Genomic DNA, 18,608 nt, shown 5'->3' with positions numbered 1-18,608 from the left:
TTTGGGTTGACTCGAGTGAGTCAACTCACTGGATCTCAGTGGGTTCTAGTCCTAGTTTGGGACGTGTGGGCTCAGGTCCATTGTTGGGCCTGATTTGAATGTATGGGCTTTGTGTGGACTGAGTGGGTTCATGTATTACTGGACCTAGATCTGAATTGGATTTGGGTCTCGGGTCTGCAAGGGTCGGGTCAACCCAAGCCCACTGGGTCAAGTAAATGGATCGGGTCAATTGGATCTGATTTGGATCGGGTCGTATCTTTCCTGCAGCCTATTTTCATACAAATTGAACACAGAAAAACTAAATTAAAATTAAAACCAACCTCCGGTCCTCAAACTCCACCAACTTTAAAATCTTGTTTCTGCAAATTTGAAATCCAAACTCCGATCTCTAGAGCCTCCGAAGTTGCAATTTTCCCCAGCAATTTTCTGATCTTCACTATCAAAATGTCTGCCATCTGTATTCTTTCTTAAAAATTTTTGTGTGAATTGCTTTCACTGAATGCCTCTGTTTACGTGTGTGTCACTCATTGAGTGTATGAATTTCTATAATGCATTTACTATGTAATGCAAATTTCTCTCACTATCTGAATGTTGTTTGTGTGTTCATTGTCTGCGAATTTCTCTGCATCCCTCACTTTGTGAATCTTGTCTGTCCTTCGCTCTGAATGCCTCACTATTTATAGGCTTTTGTGGAATGTCCAATTAAATTGTGATTAATTCTGATTAATTTTGATTTGCTTAATTCGCTTTCAATTTCATCAATCATCAAATTCACATTAATTTTTTTAATTTCAGCACTTGTTTTGACTTCTTTTCTTTTCCTTGTAGGCTTCATGTTGATTTGCAGATTGAAGACTTTGCTCTGGCCCACTTCCTTTTATTTTTCCTCTCTTTTTTTATTATCCTTCCAATGAAATTTTCTTCTATCTCTGTAATTTTTTGTACATTTTTCATTTATTTATTTTTTCCTGTATTTTTTTTATATGAAGAAATAATAAAAATTTTTTTTTTTCTTGTTTTTGTAATATAAGACCCCCGGCGGATAAATTGGGGTATCTACAGCATTTGTGAGGCACACTGTTCATAAATTTTTATTTCATTTTTTGAAATAATTAAAATAAATTTATGAGGCAATTTTCATAAACCTTGCACGCTATAAGGCTGTTGAAGTTGGGGCCTTTTCCCGCACTAGTTAAAATTAAATTTGTAGGGAAATTAAGTTCAGAATCTAAAGATAAATAATTAAATATAGATATAAATATATTTAATTAAGATCTTATATTTAAAATTAAATATTTCAAATTTTATGATTAAATTTTAGATGGCATGATTGTTGGGAAATAATTGTCAAAATAGGGGCATAAACATTTGACGAGATATAAATAATTAATAGCTCTTTTAAAATTTAAACGGTGTTTGTTTAGAAAGGTATTATTATTCATAGTTCTTTGTGAATATAAATTAGGGATATTAATGTCACAATTAAATATCAAACAATCTAATGAAATTAAGACGATTCTTCTCCTCCCGAATCGCATTAATTTGTACATGCACCCTAATCCAAAAGTCGTCCAATTAAAAGGTGAAGCTCACTGCTATAATGGATGGGTTTTTAAATTCCCATCAATCAGGGGGAAAAAAAAAAGGATTCTGCTTTTGGCCAATGAACTCCCACAATTAATGCAACAAAAATCAAATATTTATTTAATTCCATTCGGAGAAGCAAAAGGTTTGAGTTCTGCTTAAATGCATTATTACAACCTGCAACAAGCTGACTAATTAATTAATTAATTAATTGCCAAACAGACCCCTCCACCCCCACGCCCCCTCCTTCCCTTCCTCCCTTTTTTAATCGACTAATTTGATGTTTGAGCTACGAAACAAACAAACCACAAGTTCGGCCAGTTTTTCAGTTCGAAGCTAGCTGACGGCGGCAGGGACGTTGTTGGTAGTGGCGCCGTTGGCGGGTGCGGCGGCGGCAGGCGTGGTAGTGGTAGTGGTGGTGGAGGCGGAGGCAGAGGAGGAAGATAAGAAATCGCGGAGCCAGAGGGCGGATTTCTTGGCATAGCGGTCCCAGTGACGGTCATAGTCGGTGTAGTTAAGGCCATACCGAACGGTGTAGCCCGACCCCATTTCCATGCAGTCCATTAGTGACCATATGAAGTACCCATTCACGTTCGCCCCCTCCCTGCATTCAAGTTCGAATTTTAAATTTATTATATAAATTAATATAATTTTAAATTTCAAGTTCGATGGATAGAGTGAATTAATTAAGCATAATTTTGCATGCATGCATGAAATTGCAAGATCTACGTAGGTATGTACGTACTTCAAAGCTGCCTTGACGGCAGAGAGATGGTCTTGGATGCAGCTAATCCGGATATCGTCTTGAAGTGCTTCCTCGACGGGAAGGGAGTCATCCCTTTTTTGTGGATACCCTGTATTAATTATTTTCAAGTTAATTAAAATCCATAATCTTACTTATTAACTAAAATGGTACTTGAAAAATATTATTAATAATTAATGGACCCCATGTGAGATATCATTCGTAAAATTTAAATTTTAAATATAGGAATCGAGCTCTTTAAATTTACCCATCACTTACCATTCTCAGTAATGTAAACTTTTGGATTGTTGTAAACTAACTTCAAATGAATCAAAATAGCAGCTAATCCTTTGGGATAAATGAAAATCGCCTTTTCGCCCTGGGCCTACAACAATAGATGGACAACTAATCTATTTTAGCAAAAAAAGAAAGGGAAAAAAAAAATAGGGAGAAGAAAGTGTGCGAATTAATTAAGAAAAGGAAAGAGATGGAGAGAGGATGGTCTTTTAATTAATCATAAAAATTAATTAATCATGAGAACTAGCGATGCACCCACCTCTGGACCAATAAGTTTCCCATCTTTGACCACTGCAAGAGATGTAAATCAAATATTAATTAAGAAATATGAGAAACTTGAAAAAAAAAAAAAAACTAATTAATAACATTGCAGTACAGCTGCATTAATTAGTTAATTAATTAATATTAATTACCGAGATTGCGGACATATTTATCTTTCCAGTAGCTAGAAGCGACGTCGTTGGGGGAAATGGGGAGGCCTTTGGTGTATCTTGAGGTGTAGTAATTGATGCCGATAAAATCGAAGGAGTCCTTCACGAGGGCTGCCTCCTCCTCCGTGAACGTTGGGAGCCGATCCCGAACAATCGCTTTCATGCTAAATGGGTAATCTCCCGTTACCAGTGGGTCCAAAAACCTATTTACGCATAATCATATTATGTTCAACACAGATTAATAATTAGTTAGGACCAAATTAAATTCATTAACTAATATAAATTTAAAGAAAGATAAATATATAATAATCAATTTTAATTAATTACCATCCAACCATGAAGTCCCAAGCACGGTTGGCAGCATCTTTGTCTGTGGGGGAACTTGAGTGCGGCAAAAACCATTCAGCGCTCAATGACATGCCTATTTCCCCATTTTGAGTGCCCTATATACATATACACACCACGTTTAAATTTAAACTGTCACATATATAAATTATTAGCTTTATCAATTCAACAGTGATGGGGTTTCACGTGTAGGACCAACACCCTCTCGGATTTTAAAAGTGTCACATGCCTCTATTGAGATTTAATAAAAAGATAGTAGATAGAATTCTCTCAAAAGAGGGGTTTTAAAACCTCATACTAGACATTTTAAAATTTTGAAATCTTAGAGTGGTTCTCGATCTTTTATCAAACCTCTCAATAAGGTGAATGCCTTTTATCCTATAAAATATATGTATATATATATATATATATATATATATATATATAGGTGATGTGCTGTCGAGTAAAATGAGAAATATCATTTGTATGGATAAGATAGTATTCCAAGCTTTCGTCTTTAATTGTCATCATTTGATTTTTCCTCTAATTTATGTTTGCAGATAATTTGTTTATATTTGTTTTTTGTTAGTTTTGACTATATATAGATTGTTTTAGTTGGATAATAATTTTGGTTTTTTTTAGTAATGGTTTTGATGTTTGGGATGATTTTGTTAGTTTATTTATAAATTTTATGTGTCTTGCTTATAACTACGGTATTACTGAGGTTTTGTTAAAATATATACATAAATGTATGATGTACACACATGCTTGCATACCTGATGGAGATCTCGGTAGAGTTGGGCGGCCTTAGCATGAGCAAGCAAGAGGTGGTGAGCTGCGACGTAGGGATACAAGGCAGGGTGGTTTTTTCCCACCATGTCTGTCTTATACCCATACTGGCAGAACACCTCTGGCTCGTTAAACGTTATCCAGTGCTTCACCTTCTTCCCAAATATCTTGAAACACAGCCCAGCATAGTTCCTGAAGTCATCCCTACACAATTTTTTTAATTAAAAATAATTTTTTACCCTCTATTTATTTATTTATTTATTTATTTATTATTTGCATTAATCTAGAATTATTAATAAATAAATAAAAATGATGAAAATACTTACACGAAGTCTGAACTCAATAAGCCATTGTACTGGCTTTGTAGAGACGCAGGCAAATCGAAGTGGAATAATGTCACGAAAGGCTCAATGCCTACCACAGAGATTAATTATTCTTCTTATAATGCAAAATTAATTATAAATTATAACTAATGAAAAAATTTGCACGATTAAGAACTAAATAAGCGATTTTCCTAAATTAATTACCATCGGCGATTAGGCTATCTATCAAATTGTTGTAGAAATCGATGCCTTCTTGGTTGATACTGCTTTCATCAGTAAGTTTCCCATCTTCGGTCGAGGTTCCAAACAAAACAAAAAGACTCTTGTTAATATACAATACACATTTTTCTAGCTGGCCTGTTTAGTCAAAGCTAGATAATAATAATAATAATAATTATTATTATTATTATTTTAAATGCTGTGAAAATTTTAAAGTGTTCAAATTATTTTTTTTATTTTTAAAAATTGAGATAAATATTGTTAAAAAAAATTAAAGTAGTATTCTAAAAACTGAAAATTTTAAAAGTAAAGTGAAAAGGGGATGAATTCAAATGTGATTGATCGAAATGAAAGAGCATGCAGGGCGGAAGTACTTGGAAGGATCCTGGACCAAGAAATGGAGAATCTGTAGGAGTCCGCCTTCATGTCCTTCAAGCAACGCACATCAGCCTGAATGTGCGTGTATATAATATACATATACATATTGTGATAAGGTGATGCTTTAATTAATTTTATTCGTGAGAAAGAAATATTATGGAGTAGGAAAATAATTAAGAAATACGAACAAGATATTTTTTGTAGGAGTCAACTGCTGGCTCGTCTTCAAGGAAAGAATCCCAGGTGCTTGGTCCTCTCCCCCCTGTCGATGGTAAACTCTCTGTCTGCACAGACACCATATCAGAGAGAGAGAGAGAGAGAGAGAGAGAGAGAGAGAGAGAGAGAGAGAGAGAGAATTTTTTTTTTTTTTTTTTACCTTAACGCAATTAGCATGGATTTGTCATCTAATTTTAATTTTATAAGGAAAATTAACGTCTATTATTAAATTATTTTTGTCAATATTAATGCCGATGTTTTTTTATTTCTTATTTTTTTTATAACTGGGAGCTTCAGCCATTATCATACCACTTTGGACACTATAGTGCGGCACCAAATCGATGGTGAAAGTGGTCTGCCCAATTGAAGATGTTGCATTAGATTTTCATAATACGGGCTGTGACACGCTTAAAAATCGAGTTATCATTGCTTGAGACTTGTTTCTGAGAGGTATGTTACGTTGGTTAAGATTTCATGCTAGAGCACTAAATTAATAGATTAGCTATGATAATTATCTTGTCTGCAACTTGGTATGTACATATAAAGATTGTGTGGATGTGTGCATGACTAGCCTTTACTTTTGTTAGCTCCAAACATGCCCATGCCAAAATTGTGTTCCGAAAAAATTCAATACAATTTTATGTATACTACATTTTTTCTAAATTCATGCAAATTAACATGTAAATCTAAACTCATGTCAAGTCCCAAATGAGGTAAAAGTGGCTTACTTAAGCCTAATCGCTTGTTGCAAACATATACAAAATTGAACCACACACACTCTTAGGGACTTGTTCTTTGTTTTCTAATAATTAAGCATATGAATGATAACTAAAAACTAATTAAGTTGGCACTGAATTTCAGATCCATTTCAAGTTCCCAAGCACTTTTTTTCACCCATGAAGAGGGAAACGCTAATGATGAAGAAGGTTAAAATACAAGATTTACTACGTATTTACCCACTTTATTTACCTTTTTGAAGTTACCTAATTTACCTAGTAGGTACTGTAGAGCCCTGCTTTATTTACCTTTTTGAAGCTACCTAATTTACCTAGTGGGTATTGTAGGGCTCAATAGGGTACTGTTCTAATCAACCTCTCGAAAGTAATCGCTCAATTTACGGTTGAATTTTTTTTAATATTATTATTTAAAAAAAAAAAAAAAAAGCATGTGTGTGGCTCTGTGGTGGAAAAAAATAAAAATAAAATGGTGGGTGGAGAGGGAAAAAAGGAGACCTGAATAGCAGAAGTGGAAGCGCCAAAGATAAAATTGGAAGGGAAGTCGCTTCTGGATACGTCCGAAGAACATCTTATGACGAAAGTCGGGGAACCCCTCCTCTTGGGAGGAAGGGCATTTTGGTAATTTCGACCCTTGTTTGAAATGAATGATGTTGTGGACGTTGCAACGGTCAAACCTGCAGAAGAAGGAAAAGAAGAACATTTTGGCAATGGGAGATTGATGAGAAGGGCCATTGGTGAGACAGAGATGAATAAATGAAAAAGTGATGATGAGAGAGAGATCAGGGGAGGCGATGAGATTTGCTTTGAAGGAAATGGAGGTGATGGTAGTGAGGAATTTATAGGGACGATACGAGACAAATTAGATGCAATTAATATTTATTAAGTTAAAATAAATCAATTGATTAAAGTGTGAATGCAATTTTTAGGAAAAGAAGGGTCTGATTAACTTCGATCGGATTGTATGTATTTTTTATGTTGATCATTTAAAACCCAACTGGATTTAAGCCCGATTACCAGATTTCCATTTCGATCAATCGGGTTGATTTAGGTCTAATGATATAGCGATATACATTAATCATTCATTAACAATGCATCAATCTTAAGTAATAACTAATACCATAATAAATGCTCAACAAAATATTACTAAGCAGATCACAACCTTTACCAACCTAAATAATTTATTCTGGATAAAATAATTAATTAGGAGCACACAATTGCCTACAATAAATTAGTTGAATTAAATAATGCCATTTGCCTGCATGGAGCACGCTAATTATTAATTTATGCTTTCAAGCTTGTACATATTGTAAATTCTAATCATGGAAAACTCCTCTCCTTGTATTTTAATTGATAAATAATAATATTTAATAATTTTATAGTTGACTCTCACTCTAGACAAGCCTGGGGAATACAACTTTTAATCTCAATATCTAATCCTATTCCAATCTTACACGACCTAGGTCAAAACTACACTTTTTAAAATAGATAAAAGATTTTAATATCCTAGCTGACGTGTTTCACATGAATTATGTAATTATTCTATTTCTAAATGCTCATGTGGCGATTCCACCTCACTATAGTTGCCACCAAAGCACATTAGGTAAAATTGGAATAGAATTAGATAAAAAATGACAAATTTATTACTTAATAACTTTTATTTATTTATTTTTTATTTGAGTTCTTGAAAAATTGGGTATATGTCAATTTTACGTAAGTAATTATTTTTCTTTAGATAGAAGAGGAAAGTCATAAATAAATGAAGATGAAGATAGCATGACATTCAATGGTGCTATAGAAAAAAATTCCTTTTAGGTAAAGTTTGGAGGTTGATTTATAGAATAATATGGGATAAGATAAAATAAAAATTTGAACAGACATCATGAAATAATCAAGTAATGAATTCAATTTCATTCTATTTGATATTTTATTCTATTTTATATATTATTAGAACATACATACATATAATAATTTATTATAATTTTGTGTATTGGTGTAGAGGGATAACACAATTGAATGAATCTTTTGAAGGATTTTGATCAATGTTGAAGTGGGACATGAAGTGCTTGTGTTTTTATATTCAAAATTTTTAAAATTTCAAATCTGAAATTTTGCTAATAGGCTCTTGGAGGTTTCTATACATTTCGCTCATTGCCTATGAGTTATTTCTCCTACACTTTCAATAATTTTTAGGGTTTTATTTGATATCCTCGATTGTAGGGACACTGCCATTCTATTCCATTTAGCTATTACTACTTGGGCTAGCCTTTGGGCCCGAACCATTTGCCCAAGTATGTGGGCCGACATGACTCCAACTTTTACAGCCCAACTAATTAAAACCCAGGTCAGGCTTGGAACTGTTATCAATAAACCAGGCTCAGGCCGATGGATCGGACTCATTGGGCTTCGCCGATAGCCTGTTGGGCTGCCCAACCTCAATGGGCCGAAATAAATAAGCCAAGAGAAATACATTTAAAAAGAAAAAAAAACGCTCAAATAAAGAAGCACGCCATTACATATAAATTTTAGCCATACACATACATATAAATTTTAGCCACACACATTAATACATCCACCAGCTTATATTTATTTTATTCTGTCTCACAGAACACTCCATTACTAATTATAGCATGCATTTATATTATATTTAAATTAATGGAAAAGTGGTGGTGGCGGCGGCGGTTTTTTCGTGCGGAAGCAGATGATGAGCTGGTGGCAGCCGCGGCGGCGGTAGTAGTCTAGGCGGCGGTGGCTGTGGCGGTGGCGGTGGCGGTGCCGTTGGTGCTAACGCTGGCGGTAGTAGTGTCGGCGGTGGCAGCGGCAGTAGCAGTGTCGGAGGCGGTGAGGAAATTGCTGAGCCAAAAAGCGGATTTTTTGGGGTAGCGAGCATAGTCATTCAGATAATCAGTGTAGTTGAGCCCAAAGCGCACGGTGTATAATTGAGCCATTTCCATGCAGTCCATCAACGCCCATGCGAAATACCCATTGACGTTTACTCCACCACTGTTATATATATATAAAATAATGAGTTGAGAGAGGAGATGAAGGCCATTATTATCCTTAATCATTCAGCAGGACTGTTGAATATTTGATGTAATTGAACTTGACCAAGGCAAAACAAATATTTTGTCACAAAGCATTTCCATAATAATTTAGTGATTTACCTTTTAAAAGTTAAGTTAGTGATTTAATTATTAAAAACATTAATTATCAGTACTCCCATTAAGAGGTTACCTCAAAGCTTCTTTAATAGAGGCAAGATGATCTTGGATCCAACTAATTCTGACATCATCTTGAAGAGCTTTCACAATAGGAATTGTATCGTCCCTTTTTTCAGGGTACCCTATAAGAAAAAAATAGATAAATATTAAAATCAATTAAAAAACTACGCTCGTACATATGTATTCTTCTTTAGAAAAATCTTGAAGAAACTAATTACTAGTATATTTATACAATAAACAATCTTGACATAATTAATTACCATTTTCAGTAATGAAAATTTTAGGGTTGTTGTATCTATATTTGATGAATGCCAAAATGTTAGCCAACCCTGCTGGGTATGCATAAATTTGGTCCATACCTTCGGCCTGCAATATTCATGAATTAAATTAAGCACAACAAAAAAAAGTACCAAAAAAAGGTGAAGGGATATCCAAAAAAAGTCTGATTCGATTTAATTAATTAACCTCAGCAAGACACTCAAGTCGAGGTTAAGTCCACACTTTGCTTCGGGGTGAATTTTATTTTTAACCCCCATTATATACATAACGAAGTTTTTATATGACCAAATAGTCATACATTCACATATGATTCTAAAAAAGGATACCAAAAAAGAAAGTTTAATTTAACTTATACATATATGTTTTACGTATTAATCAAATTTGAATCTCTTTTGGTCACGGATGAATCCAATTGAAGCGCACGGTCAAAGTGAGATACAACATTTAAAATTAATATAATTTCTTAAAAATCTAATTGCAATTTCGATCGTCCTGGCTTAACTTATCAATGAATAAATTAAGTCTATAAATCTAATGACTAGAAAGAATATAAGTCAAAATTTTCTTTAAATGGTAAAAACCCACTATTTCAATCTACAGAAAGCCTCTGAATATCTACTTTGATGGTAAAAAATTCTACAATACTATGGCATAATTATTGTACCTTTGGACCAATGGGGATTCCGTCTTTTTCCGCTGAGAGAGGAAAGCAGAAGAATTAATTTAATGATCATATAAAATTTAGTCGTCTCCAAACAAAGAACAAACATTAAGGTACGTGAGATATAGAGTAACTAGCAAATAGCAATAGAATAGAAGAGAGTGAATTGTATGAATAGAGATAGGTACACGAAGTTTGGACATAGGTGTCAGCCTGGTAGTCAGTGGGGACGTCATTGGGAGAGATGGGGAGAGCCTTGACATAGCTTGAGGTGTAATAATTTATGCCCACAAAATCAAAAGCCCCTTTCAGCAGCGCCTTCTCACTTTCACTGAACTCCGGCAGCCTGTCCCTCACTATGGCCTTCATGCTAAATGGATAGTCTCCCGTCACCAATGGATCCAAAAACCTATATATATATATATATATATATATATATATATACATGTAGTCGCGTACCATTGATTAATAATTAATTAATTAATTAATTAAGAAACACAATTAGTGTGCAAATTATTAATTTCGGATTAAAACTAATTACCAGCCAACCATGAAATCCCAAGCCCTGCTTGCTCCATCTTTGTCTTGAGGAGAGTCGTCTGTGAGTGGCAAATACCATTGAGCACCCAACGACAAACCAATCTCTCCTCCTTGAGTATCCTGCATCCAAAATATTACTTAATTAATTCATTAATTTACGCCCACTCTATGAGTTATAATGTTAAAATTTTTAAAAATTATTTAGGAAAATAATTATTCACGATTATATATATATATATAGAACCTGGTAATTTTCTCTATAAACTTTGGCAGCGTTGGCATGGGCAAGAAGGAGATGATGGGCAGCAATGTAGGGATTCTTTGCGCGATCGTCAGGTGGCGTCAAGCCCGATCTATACCCGTATGCAGAAAAAACTTCTGGCTCGTTAAATGTAATCCAGTGTTTGACCCTATCTCCGAAGGTTTTGAAACAAAGATCTGCGTAGTTCTTGTAATCCTCCCTAATTTTACAATTAGAAGAAGATCATGTACTTAAGTACAAATGTACATATATAAATTAATAAGAATCTATATATAATTTAGTACATTAATTAATTAAAAACCCTACACAAATTCGGTGCCCAAGAAGCCATTATATTCATCTTGTAGAACCGTCGGCAAGTCAAAGTGGAATAATGTCACAAAAGGCTCAATTCCTTCAATTAATTCCCAAGAAAAAAAAAAGTCCCATAAGTATTGTTAGTGATCCAAAGAGAAAAATTAAATTTAAGAAATAATTAATATCGTTCATGGACAGACACATACTAGAAGGAGGAGGAGAAGAAGAAGAGATCAAAGAAGATTGTATTAAATAAATAATTACCATTTGCTATCAGTTCATTTATCAAATTGTTGTAGAAATCGATGCCTTCTTGGTTAATTCCCTCACTTAATTTTCCTTCTGTGAAATCCAAAAAAACAAAGACATAACAATTAATTCATTCAGATATATAGATTAACATTAATGATTTGGTGTACATTTAAATAATTATAAATAAAATTGGTAGAGTATTAGGGTATGAAGGACTGTAAATATGTACTTGGGAGTAGCCTGGGCCAAGCAATTGAAAATCTATACACATCCGCCTTCATGTTCTTCAAGCACTGAACGTCCTCCTGTATTAAGTTATATATAAATTTATTATTGTCTTATACATATATATAAATTAAAGTTGGATATATATATATATATATATATATATATATATATATATATATGATGAACAAGTACTTTGTATAGTTCTAAGGAGTTGACTGCTGGAGTGTCCCCGATGAAAGAGTCCCAGGTGCTCGATCCTCTCCCTCCTTCATTTGGCAAACTCTCCGTCTGCATCCATATGCATGCCATGACATGCCATCTAATTAGACCATACATACATACATACATACATACATACATACATACATATAAACATGCTTTTGAAGAGATATAGTTATAAATTAAAAGGTGCTACTCGGACGGCGGTGGTCTTGATTTCTAGTTATGATCAGTTTTTCGTAGCCATGACATGGGTGATTAATTAGGAATCAAATGCACATATAATGTTGAATATGTTTATAAAATATATACTATATGATATATAATATAAAAGTAATAAAATTAAAAGCTTAATTAGACTCAAAACTCAACTCGAATACTATTATTGAGCTCAAACTCGACTTGTTAAAATACTCGAGTAACTTGAATTCGACATTAACTCTCTGAATCGAGTCGAGTTTGTGTAGCTTACGAGTAAGTATGACGCTGACCCGAGATTCAACCTTATAGAATTTTTATATATATATATATATATATATATGGAGAGAGAGAGAGAGAGAGAGAGAGAGAGAGAGAGAGAGAGAGAGAGAGAGAGATTTCTTAAAAAGTTAAGAGCCATTGCCCAACGACCTGCATATTTTGAAAGCATCCCAGTTAAACATAAGGCTAGAGTGAGCCATACAACTAGTCTGTAGAGTTAGTCCTGTGTCTGCTCAAATATTCTCAACATACAAACTAATAGAATTTCAATTGTTTCCAAAAGTGCATGTCAATTTGGTAAACTCCATGGTTCCTAAAAACTAGAAGGTAGAATAATAAATATGCTTGCGTTATACACTCATACATAAATATATTTGTCCCATAGGCTATAGACAAGTTACTAATTTAACTGAGAAATTTATTTTAATTGAAACTTAAAAATATTATGAACAATAATATATATAAAAAGAAAAAAAAAATAATTTTTTTAAGATCTCGTTTGAAACTTAGAAAATATTAGTGAAAGGAAAAGGGAAATATCAAGATATTCACATTTCCATGTTTGGTTATGAAGTAAAGTGAGAAAGAAAATAAAAAATATACAAAATTTATGAATTAAATCTTAATTTTACACACCATTAGTATTTAACTTTTCTCATTTTTTTTTTCCTTTCTTTTTTGCAAGCAAAATCTTTGATCAAAGGGAAAAACAACTTTGTATATACACACAGGCACACACCACCGTACACATAGATAAATATAATTAGATTTCAGTAATGCAGTTCTCACCAAAAAAAAAAAAAACCCAAAAAAAAAAAGACGTGTATGGTTCGTAATATCAGATCTGAAATTAGAAAGAACTGCATACACCAAAACACGAATGATAAAAGAGTAGTGAATGGTTTCTTCCACCAACCATGCATGCATGCATACGACGTATCATCCAAGTTCACCAAATGTAAAATTAAAAGAATGCATGCATGCATGCATGCAGCTTTTGCATGTTTTGTGTTTTTAGGGATTTAAATTAGACCTGAAGAGCAGAAGAAGAAGCTCCAAACTTAAAGGAGGTAGGAAAGTCGCTCCTTGCTATTTCCGAACTAGAGCATCTTATGGAAAGTGATGACGGAGAGTTGCTCCTCCGAGGAGGAAAGAGGCTAAATGGGGATCTATGTTTGATGAGAATTCGATTTCCTACGTTTGGCGAGAATGCCAAACAGGATGACTGGAAATTTGAACATTTTAGAGATGCAACATGACCCACACCAGCCATGGAGTAATGGAGAGAGTAAGAGAGAGAAACAGAGACAGAGAGAAGGGGGAGTGTTTGGACGTTGCACAATGGACATGGGAGATGGATGGAGGGGTATTTATAGCAGAGAGAAGATGATGCACCAGGAAGGGAAGAATGGTAGTTGTGGCACAGTGTGTGGAGCAAATAACTATGAACGACGCCGTTTATGTGTGGTCTGTTTTAAAAAACTAGCCAGCTAGCTGAGTCAGAGTCTAAAGGCAATTGATGAAATTTGACTTTGGGACAGCACAGCATGTGCAGCAATAAAACTTGCATTAAACTTCTATTTCCACGTGCATGCTGAAAGTTAAGTACAGGCAACCGCCTTCACTTCCATCAATGAAGAAATTATTAGGTAAATCTAATTTAAAAAGCGGTAAGAATTCATATTGTATTCAAAGTTAAAAAATTATAACTTAAAAAGCTGTCTAATTAATTTTTTTAAAAAATAAAAAAATTTATAAGTTGTTACCATTTTATTGGATTAGTATATGAATGAGGTGTATCGCAACGTTTCGGGAAAGGGCAAAGAATGATGAGAAATAATAGTATTATAACTTGAATGGAGTCGCCACTATCATGTTATTCACTTAGATGTGGTTAGATTACCTAATTACTACTCATTAGTTGGCTTCTAAACTATTCCTAAGTCAAAAAATCTGTAGTCTCAGTATGCTTGACCAAAATTGGGGACAGGAGTTCAGTAATGTGAGAGTAAGGTACTAGCACCCCCTATATATCCGTTCAATGAACGGTACCTAATTAATTATGAATTACCCTTCAATTGAATCTAATGGTCTTTAATTAACCTCTTTTAAAGAAACAAACAAATAAACAATATAAATAAATTAAATTTAAAAGAAAAAAAATTAAATGTGATTAGGAATGTCTAATAAGACTTCCAAATGAGGGGATCTTGTTAGATAAACCTGTCACGCCCCGAACCCGAAAATAGGCCCCAGGGTGTAATTTAATAACCTAATCATTACGTGCTTAAATTGCACAATTAGGTATTTTAATTCATGTATTACGAATTATACTTTTAATTAAATACCTAATTACTTTCAATAAATTAACATTGTGTTCTATTTATAACATTTGAATTTTATTGAGTAATTTATAAATTTTTGGTGTTTTTTATTATGGATAATTATTCGAAGCAAAAATCGACACTATTTGGTATTTTGGGCGTAACTTTCTTGTTCGAACTATGATTGAGACGATTTAAAATTCTGGAAAAATCTGAGAAGTAGTTCTACAATTTTTGTGTTTTGAATTTTAAGAGATACAGATTTTAGAATAGTCTAAATTGGACTTGAAAGTGCAGGGCAGACCTGATGCTTTTGAATATATATATATATATATATATAAAAGACGATGTGACCTGACCATGTCGGGTCCTTTTAGTGGGCGTGCGTGATGCGCTGGGTGAGGCAAAGAAAGGATTGAAAAAAAAGACAAAAGAAAGGAAAGGAATGGATGAAATGGAAAAGTAAAGGAAAAAGTAGGGTATAGGTTTTGGGAGTTTGTTTTCTTTAGGTTTTTCTTTTCTTAAGAGGCGGGGCAGCATTGGGAGCTGCTGCGCGTGGAGACCTTGCTGGTGTAGCTCTCCTCTTCAACTCCATCTCTCCAGCTCTCATCTCTCTCTCTCTCTCTCTCTCTCTCTCTCTCTCTCTCTCTCTCTCTCCTTATTGTTTTTTTTTTTAATTTGAATTTTAAACAATTGTTGAAATTATTTTTATTATTAAAACACTAGTTCAATTTCCTTGTCATTTAAATATTATCAATTAGTTTTAAGTTGAATCTTTCTCTCTTCTACTCTCTTTCTTTAATGTATTTATTTAATAAAAGGTTGTGGTTGGATTTTATTTTGGTTGGGTTATTTTGAATAATTTAGTTTAGATTGCTTTAAAGTCTTACATGAAATCTTAAATATTTGTTTGGCTTATTATTTATTCTATAAAAAAATTTCGATTTGCTTCTCTTATTTGGAATCTTTATTAGAACTTAAATTGTTCTTGGGTGTTTTTATTATTAACGTTAGTGTTTTTATTTAGTTAGTGTTTATTCGTGTTTGGGTTTATGCTTAAAGTTAGTATTTTTATTTGATAGAATGGTTGCAGGATTTAGTTCTTTCATTATTTTGGCATTGAATTTTGTATTTATTTAAGTTATTTCATACAAATTTAATTTTTAGTTAGAACTTAAATTTTATTGCAAAAACCTTAAAAATCTCAGAAAAATGAATCTAAACTATATTCAGTAAATTTTTCCTTTCTTAATTTCTTTTGGAATTACATGAATTTGGAATTAAAATGCATTTCCTGAGGAGACGATCTGGCCCATAAGCTAATTATTATATAACTGAACTCCTGTACTTAGGATAACTTTCGAGCTGCTCATTTTTCGCGTAAGTGGCGCCATTGCTAGGGAATGTCAATTTTAGTTTTAAACTAGTGTTTTTTCAGTTATTTTAATTTTTTTCATAAAAAAAAAAAAAGGAGTTTTGAAGAAAAAATAGTTGCACCTGCACCATGCACGCTTATGGATTTTTTGTAACTCACACGAACCACACAATCATCTTTCATCATATTACCTAAGAATGCACAAAACTTTAACATCAAGTCTGGAATGATATCTGTGATACCTCAATTTTATGGGATGGAGTGTGAAAATTCGTATTAACATTTAACTGATTTTGAATTTGCATGTATTACATTCATAGATGAGGCTACCACTAATCAGACAGTTAGATTGCGTCTATTTTGACAAGGTAAAGACGTGGTTTAATTCTCTTTGACCTAATTCTATTTCTAGTTGCTGAGAATGCACAAAACTTTAACATCAAGCCTAGAATGATATCTTTGATACCTCAATTTTATGGGATGGAGTGTGAAAATTCATATCAACATTTAACTGATTTTGAGTTTGCATGTGTTACATTCATAGATGGGGCTACTACTAATCAGACAATTAGATTGCGTCTATTTCCTTTTTCATTAAAAGACAAGGTTAAGACGTGATTTAATTCTCTTTGGCCTAATTCTATTTCTAGTTGGATAGATATGCAAAACGAATTTCTGCATAAATTTTTCCTTTTGCAGAGAACTTAATTTTTGTAGGAACGGATCAGTCGATTCATGCAAGGAGCTGATGAGACATTTCATGAAAGCTGGGAGAGATTTAGAGATCTAGTTAACATGTGTCCTCACCATGGAGTTGAATCATGGCGCCTGGTCAACTATTTCTACACTGCCCTAACTCCTGAATCGAAACAATTCGTTCATATTATGTGCTCAGGATATTTCTTCGACAAGGGGCCTGATGAGGCATTAGATTTTCTGGATCATTTAACTAACTATGCTCAGCAGTGGAACATTAGGATTGACAAAAGACCAATTTCAACTCAACCATTGAGAGCAATACATGGTGGAGAGTAGTATGAAATGAAAGATGATTTTTATGTTGAGGCATCTCTGGCTGACCTTACCAGAAGATTGGTTGCTATGGAGATGGAAAAGAGAGAAGGTAAGGGAGATGAAAGGGATAAAGCTAAGGAAGTAAAAATAAAATAAAATGAGAGATATAAATAAAAGGATAAAGTCGTCTTTTGTCGCCTAGGTGGCTACTTGTGATTCCTTGGTTGTTTTGGTGTAAAGCGGTTCCATAGTTTAATCCCTTAGGCTACTTATGCCTTACCTAGGTGATATTTGTCTTATACGGGTGATTCTCTACTTAATCACTAGGGTGATTTTGAATCACTTGTACTTGAAACTTGGCAAGTGCATAATGATATCGACGAGTGCATACTTCTTGGAGGTGATTTGCATAATTTTTCCTCTAACAAACTCATTTAATTGGGGAAAAATATTACATGATAGCAACTCATTGATATATTCAAAATACAAAATTTAAAATTTATTTTTATGATATCTTATAACCTTAACATTATTGTCATGTCATATTCTTATATCAAAATAAATCTTTTTTAAAATGTTAAAAGGTTGAAAGCAATAACAAAGTTCTAACTTTGAAAGGGAGATGGGGGTTCGTCTTTCCACCTTGTGCAAGTTGAATGGGCATGCAATGAAAAAAAAAACTCAATTGGAATCATCGAGATATCCACTATTTTCTCTTTAAAAGTCCAAATTATAAACGCTCAGAAGGGCATGCAACAAGTTGACTAAGCAATCACATGCACTAAAATTTGAAAATTCAATGTTTTGAATGGTCCATTGGCATGGACCTTGCTATGCATAAGCAAGGTATGCCAAAACCAAGAGACATGCAAGAGGGAAACCTCTCATCATATCATAATCCATGCGTCAACCCGCACAAAAAAGAAAACAAAAACCATTAAAGAATCTGATACGCCCAAAATAGTCTAGCCAATAAGAGCAAGTCAATGCCTGCCCTGCGCCTCCTCTTGGTCAAACATTCTAACGAGCAATCAGCTCCAACCCAATAAAGGGGAGGAGATATCCACGCCAGCGGCTTAAATAGCTGAGTGATGGGTGCAAACACTTTATGACCTGGGAGTGATTCACACCCCCGCGCAATAAAGACGAATCAACCAAGGGACAACTCGAGCCTTTATAAGAAGGGAGCTGGGGAAGAAGCCAAGGTAAGTCATTCAACCTATTCTACTATTGCATTCAGCCTCTCTAGAGCATCCCTCTTACTTAGGTATCGAAGTAATCCCCCGGAGTACACCCTGGGTCCTCCAAGCCTTTCTATTTTCTATCCTTTTCAGGTCACCGGAGGTCTGGGAGCACCCCTATTGGTCGTCACCGATTTTTCCCCGCAACAATTGGCGCCATTTGTGGAAACCACTATAG

General features: G+C 33.9%; 2 protein-coding genes across 2 annotated transcripts; both read right to left on the bottom strand.

Moving 5' to 3' along the window:
* Positions 1–1,920: 1,920 nt before the first annotated feature.
* On the bottom strand, positions 1,921–6,772 carry LOC131144038 (beta-glucosidase 13-like). The gene is made up of 11 exons (XM_058092384.1): positions 6,536–6,772; positions 5,084–5,159; positions 4,695–4,778; positions 4,494–4,581; positions 4,155–4,371; positions 3,382–3,497; positions 3,037–3,257; positions 2,883–2,914; positions 2,606–2,711; positions 2,330–2,438; positions 1,921–2,188 (listed from the first exon to the last, which is right to left on the bottom strand). The coding sequence occupies exons 1-11, from the start codon at positions 6,770–6,772 to the stop codon at positions 1,921–1,923; spliced, it is 1,554 nt and encodes a 517-aa protein (XP_057948367.1).
* Positions 6,773–8,775: 2,003 nt separating this feature from the next.
* On the bottom strand, positions 8,776–12,086 carry LOC131144037 (beta-glucosidase 13-like). The gene is made up of 11 exons (XM_058092383.1): positions 11,970–12,086; positions 11,779–11,854; positions 11,562–11,639; positions 11,307–11,394; positions 10,983–11,199; positions 10,740–10,858; positions 10,387–10,607; positions 10,202–10,233; positions 9,618–9,624; positions 9,272–9,380; positions 8,776–9,040 (listed from the first exon to the last, which is right to left on the bottom strand). Exons 1-11 carry the CDS (start codon positions 12,084–12,086, stop codon positions 8,776–8,778), a joined length of 1,329 nt encoding a protein of 442 aa, XP_057948366.1.
* Positions 12,087–18,608: the final 6,522 nt, after the last annotated feature.

Source organism: Malania oleifera, chromosome 12 (assembly GCF_029873635.1).
Source record: "Malania oleifera isolate guangnan ecotype guangnan chromosome 12, ASM2987363v1, whole genome shotgun sequence".
Lineage (NCBI taxonomy): Eukaryota > Viridiplantae > Streptophyta > Magnoliopsida > Santalales > Ximeniaceae > Malania > Malania oleifera.
The sequence above is the reverse complement of the archived record's forward strand: the minus strand, read 5'-3'. Positions and strand labels throughout refer to the sequence as shown.

What these genes read in the sequence shown, in the direction of transcription:
- LOC131144038 (XM_058092384.1), bottom strand. Translation starts at nt 6,772, where the DNA reads ATGGCCCTTCTCATCAATCTCCCATTGCCAAAATGTTCTTCTTTTCCT. An exon ending in TAAATATGTCCGCAATCTCG is followed by an intron (nt 2,915 to 3,036) that starts GTAATTAATATT and finishes CATCTCTTGCAG; the next exon opens with TGGTCAAAGATGGGAAACTT. An exon ending in GCCGTCAAGGCAGCTTTGAA is followed by an intron (nt 2,189 to 2,329) that starts GTACGTACATAC and finishes ACTTGAATGCAG; the next exon opens with GGAGGGGGCGAACGTGAATG.
- LOC131144037 (XM_058092383.1), bottom strand. Translation starts at nt 12,086, where the DNA reads ATGGCATGCATATGGATGCAGACGGAGAGTTTGCCAAATGAAGGAGGG. An exon ending in ACTCCTTAGAACTATACAAA is followed by an intron (nt 11,855 to 11,969) that starts GTACTTGTTCAT and finishes AACTTAATACAG; the next exon opens with GAGGACGTTCAGTGCTTGAA. An exon ending in CACCTATGTCCAAACTTCGT is followed by an intron (nt 10,234 to 10,386) that starts GTACCTATCTCT and finishes TTCCTCTCTCAG; the next exon opens with CGGAAAAAGACGGAATCCCC.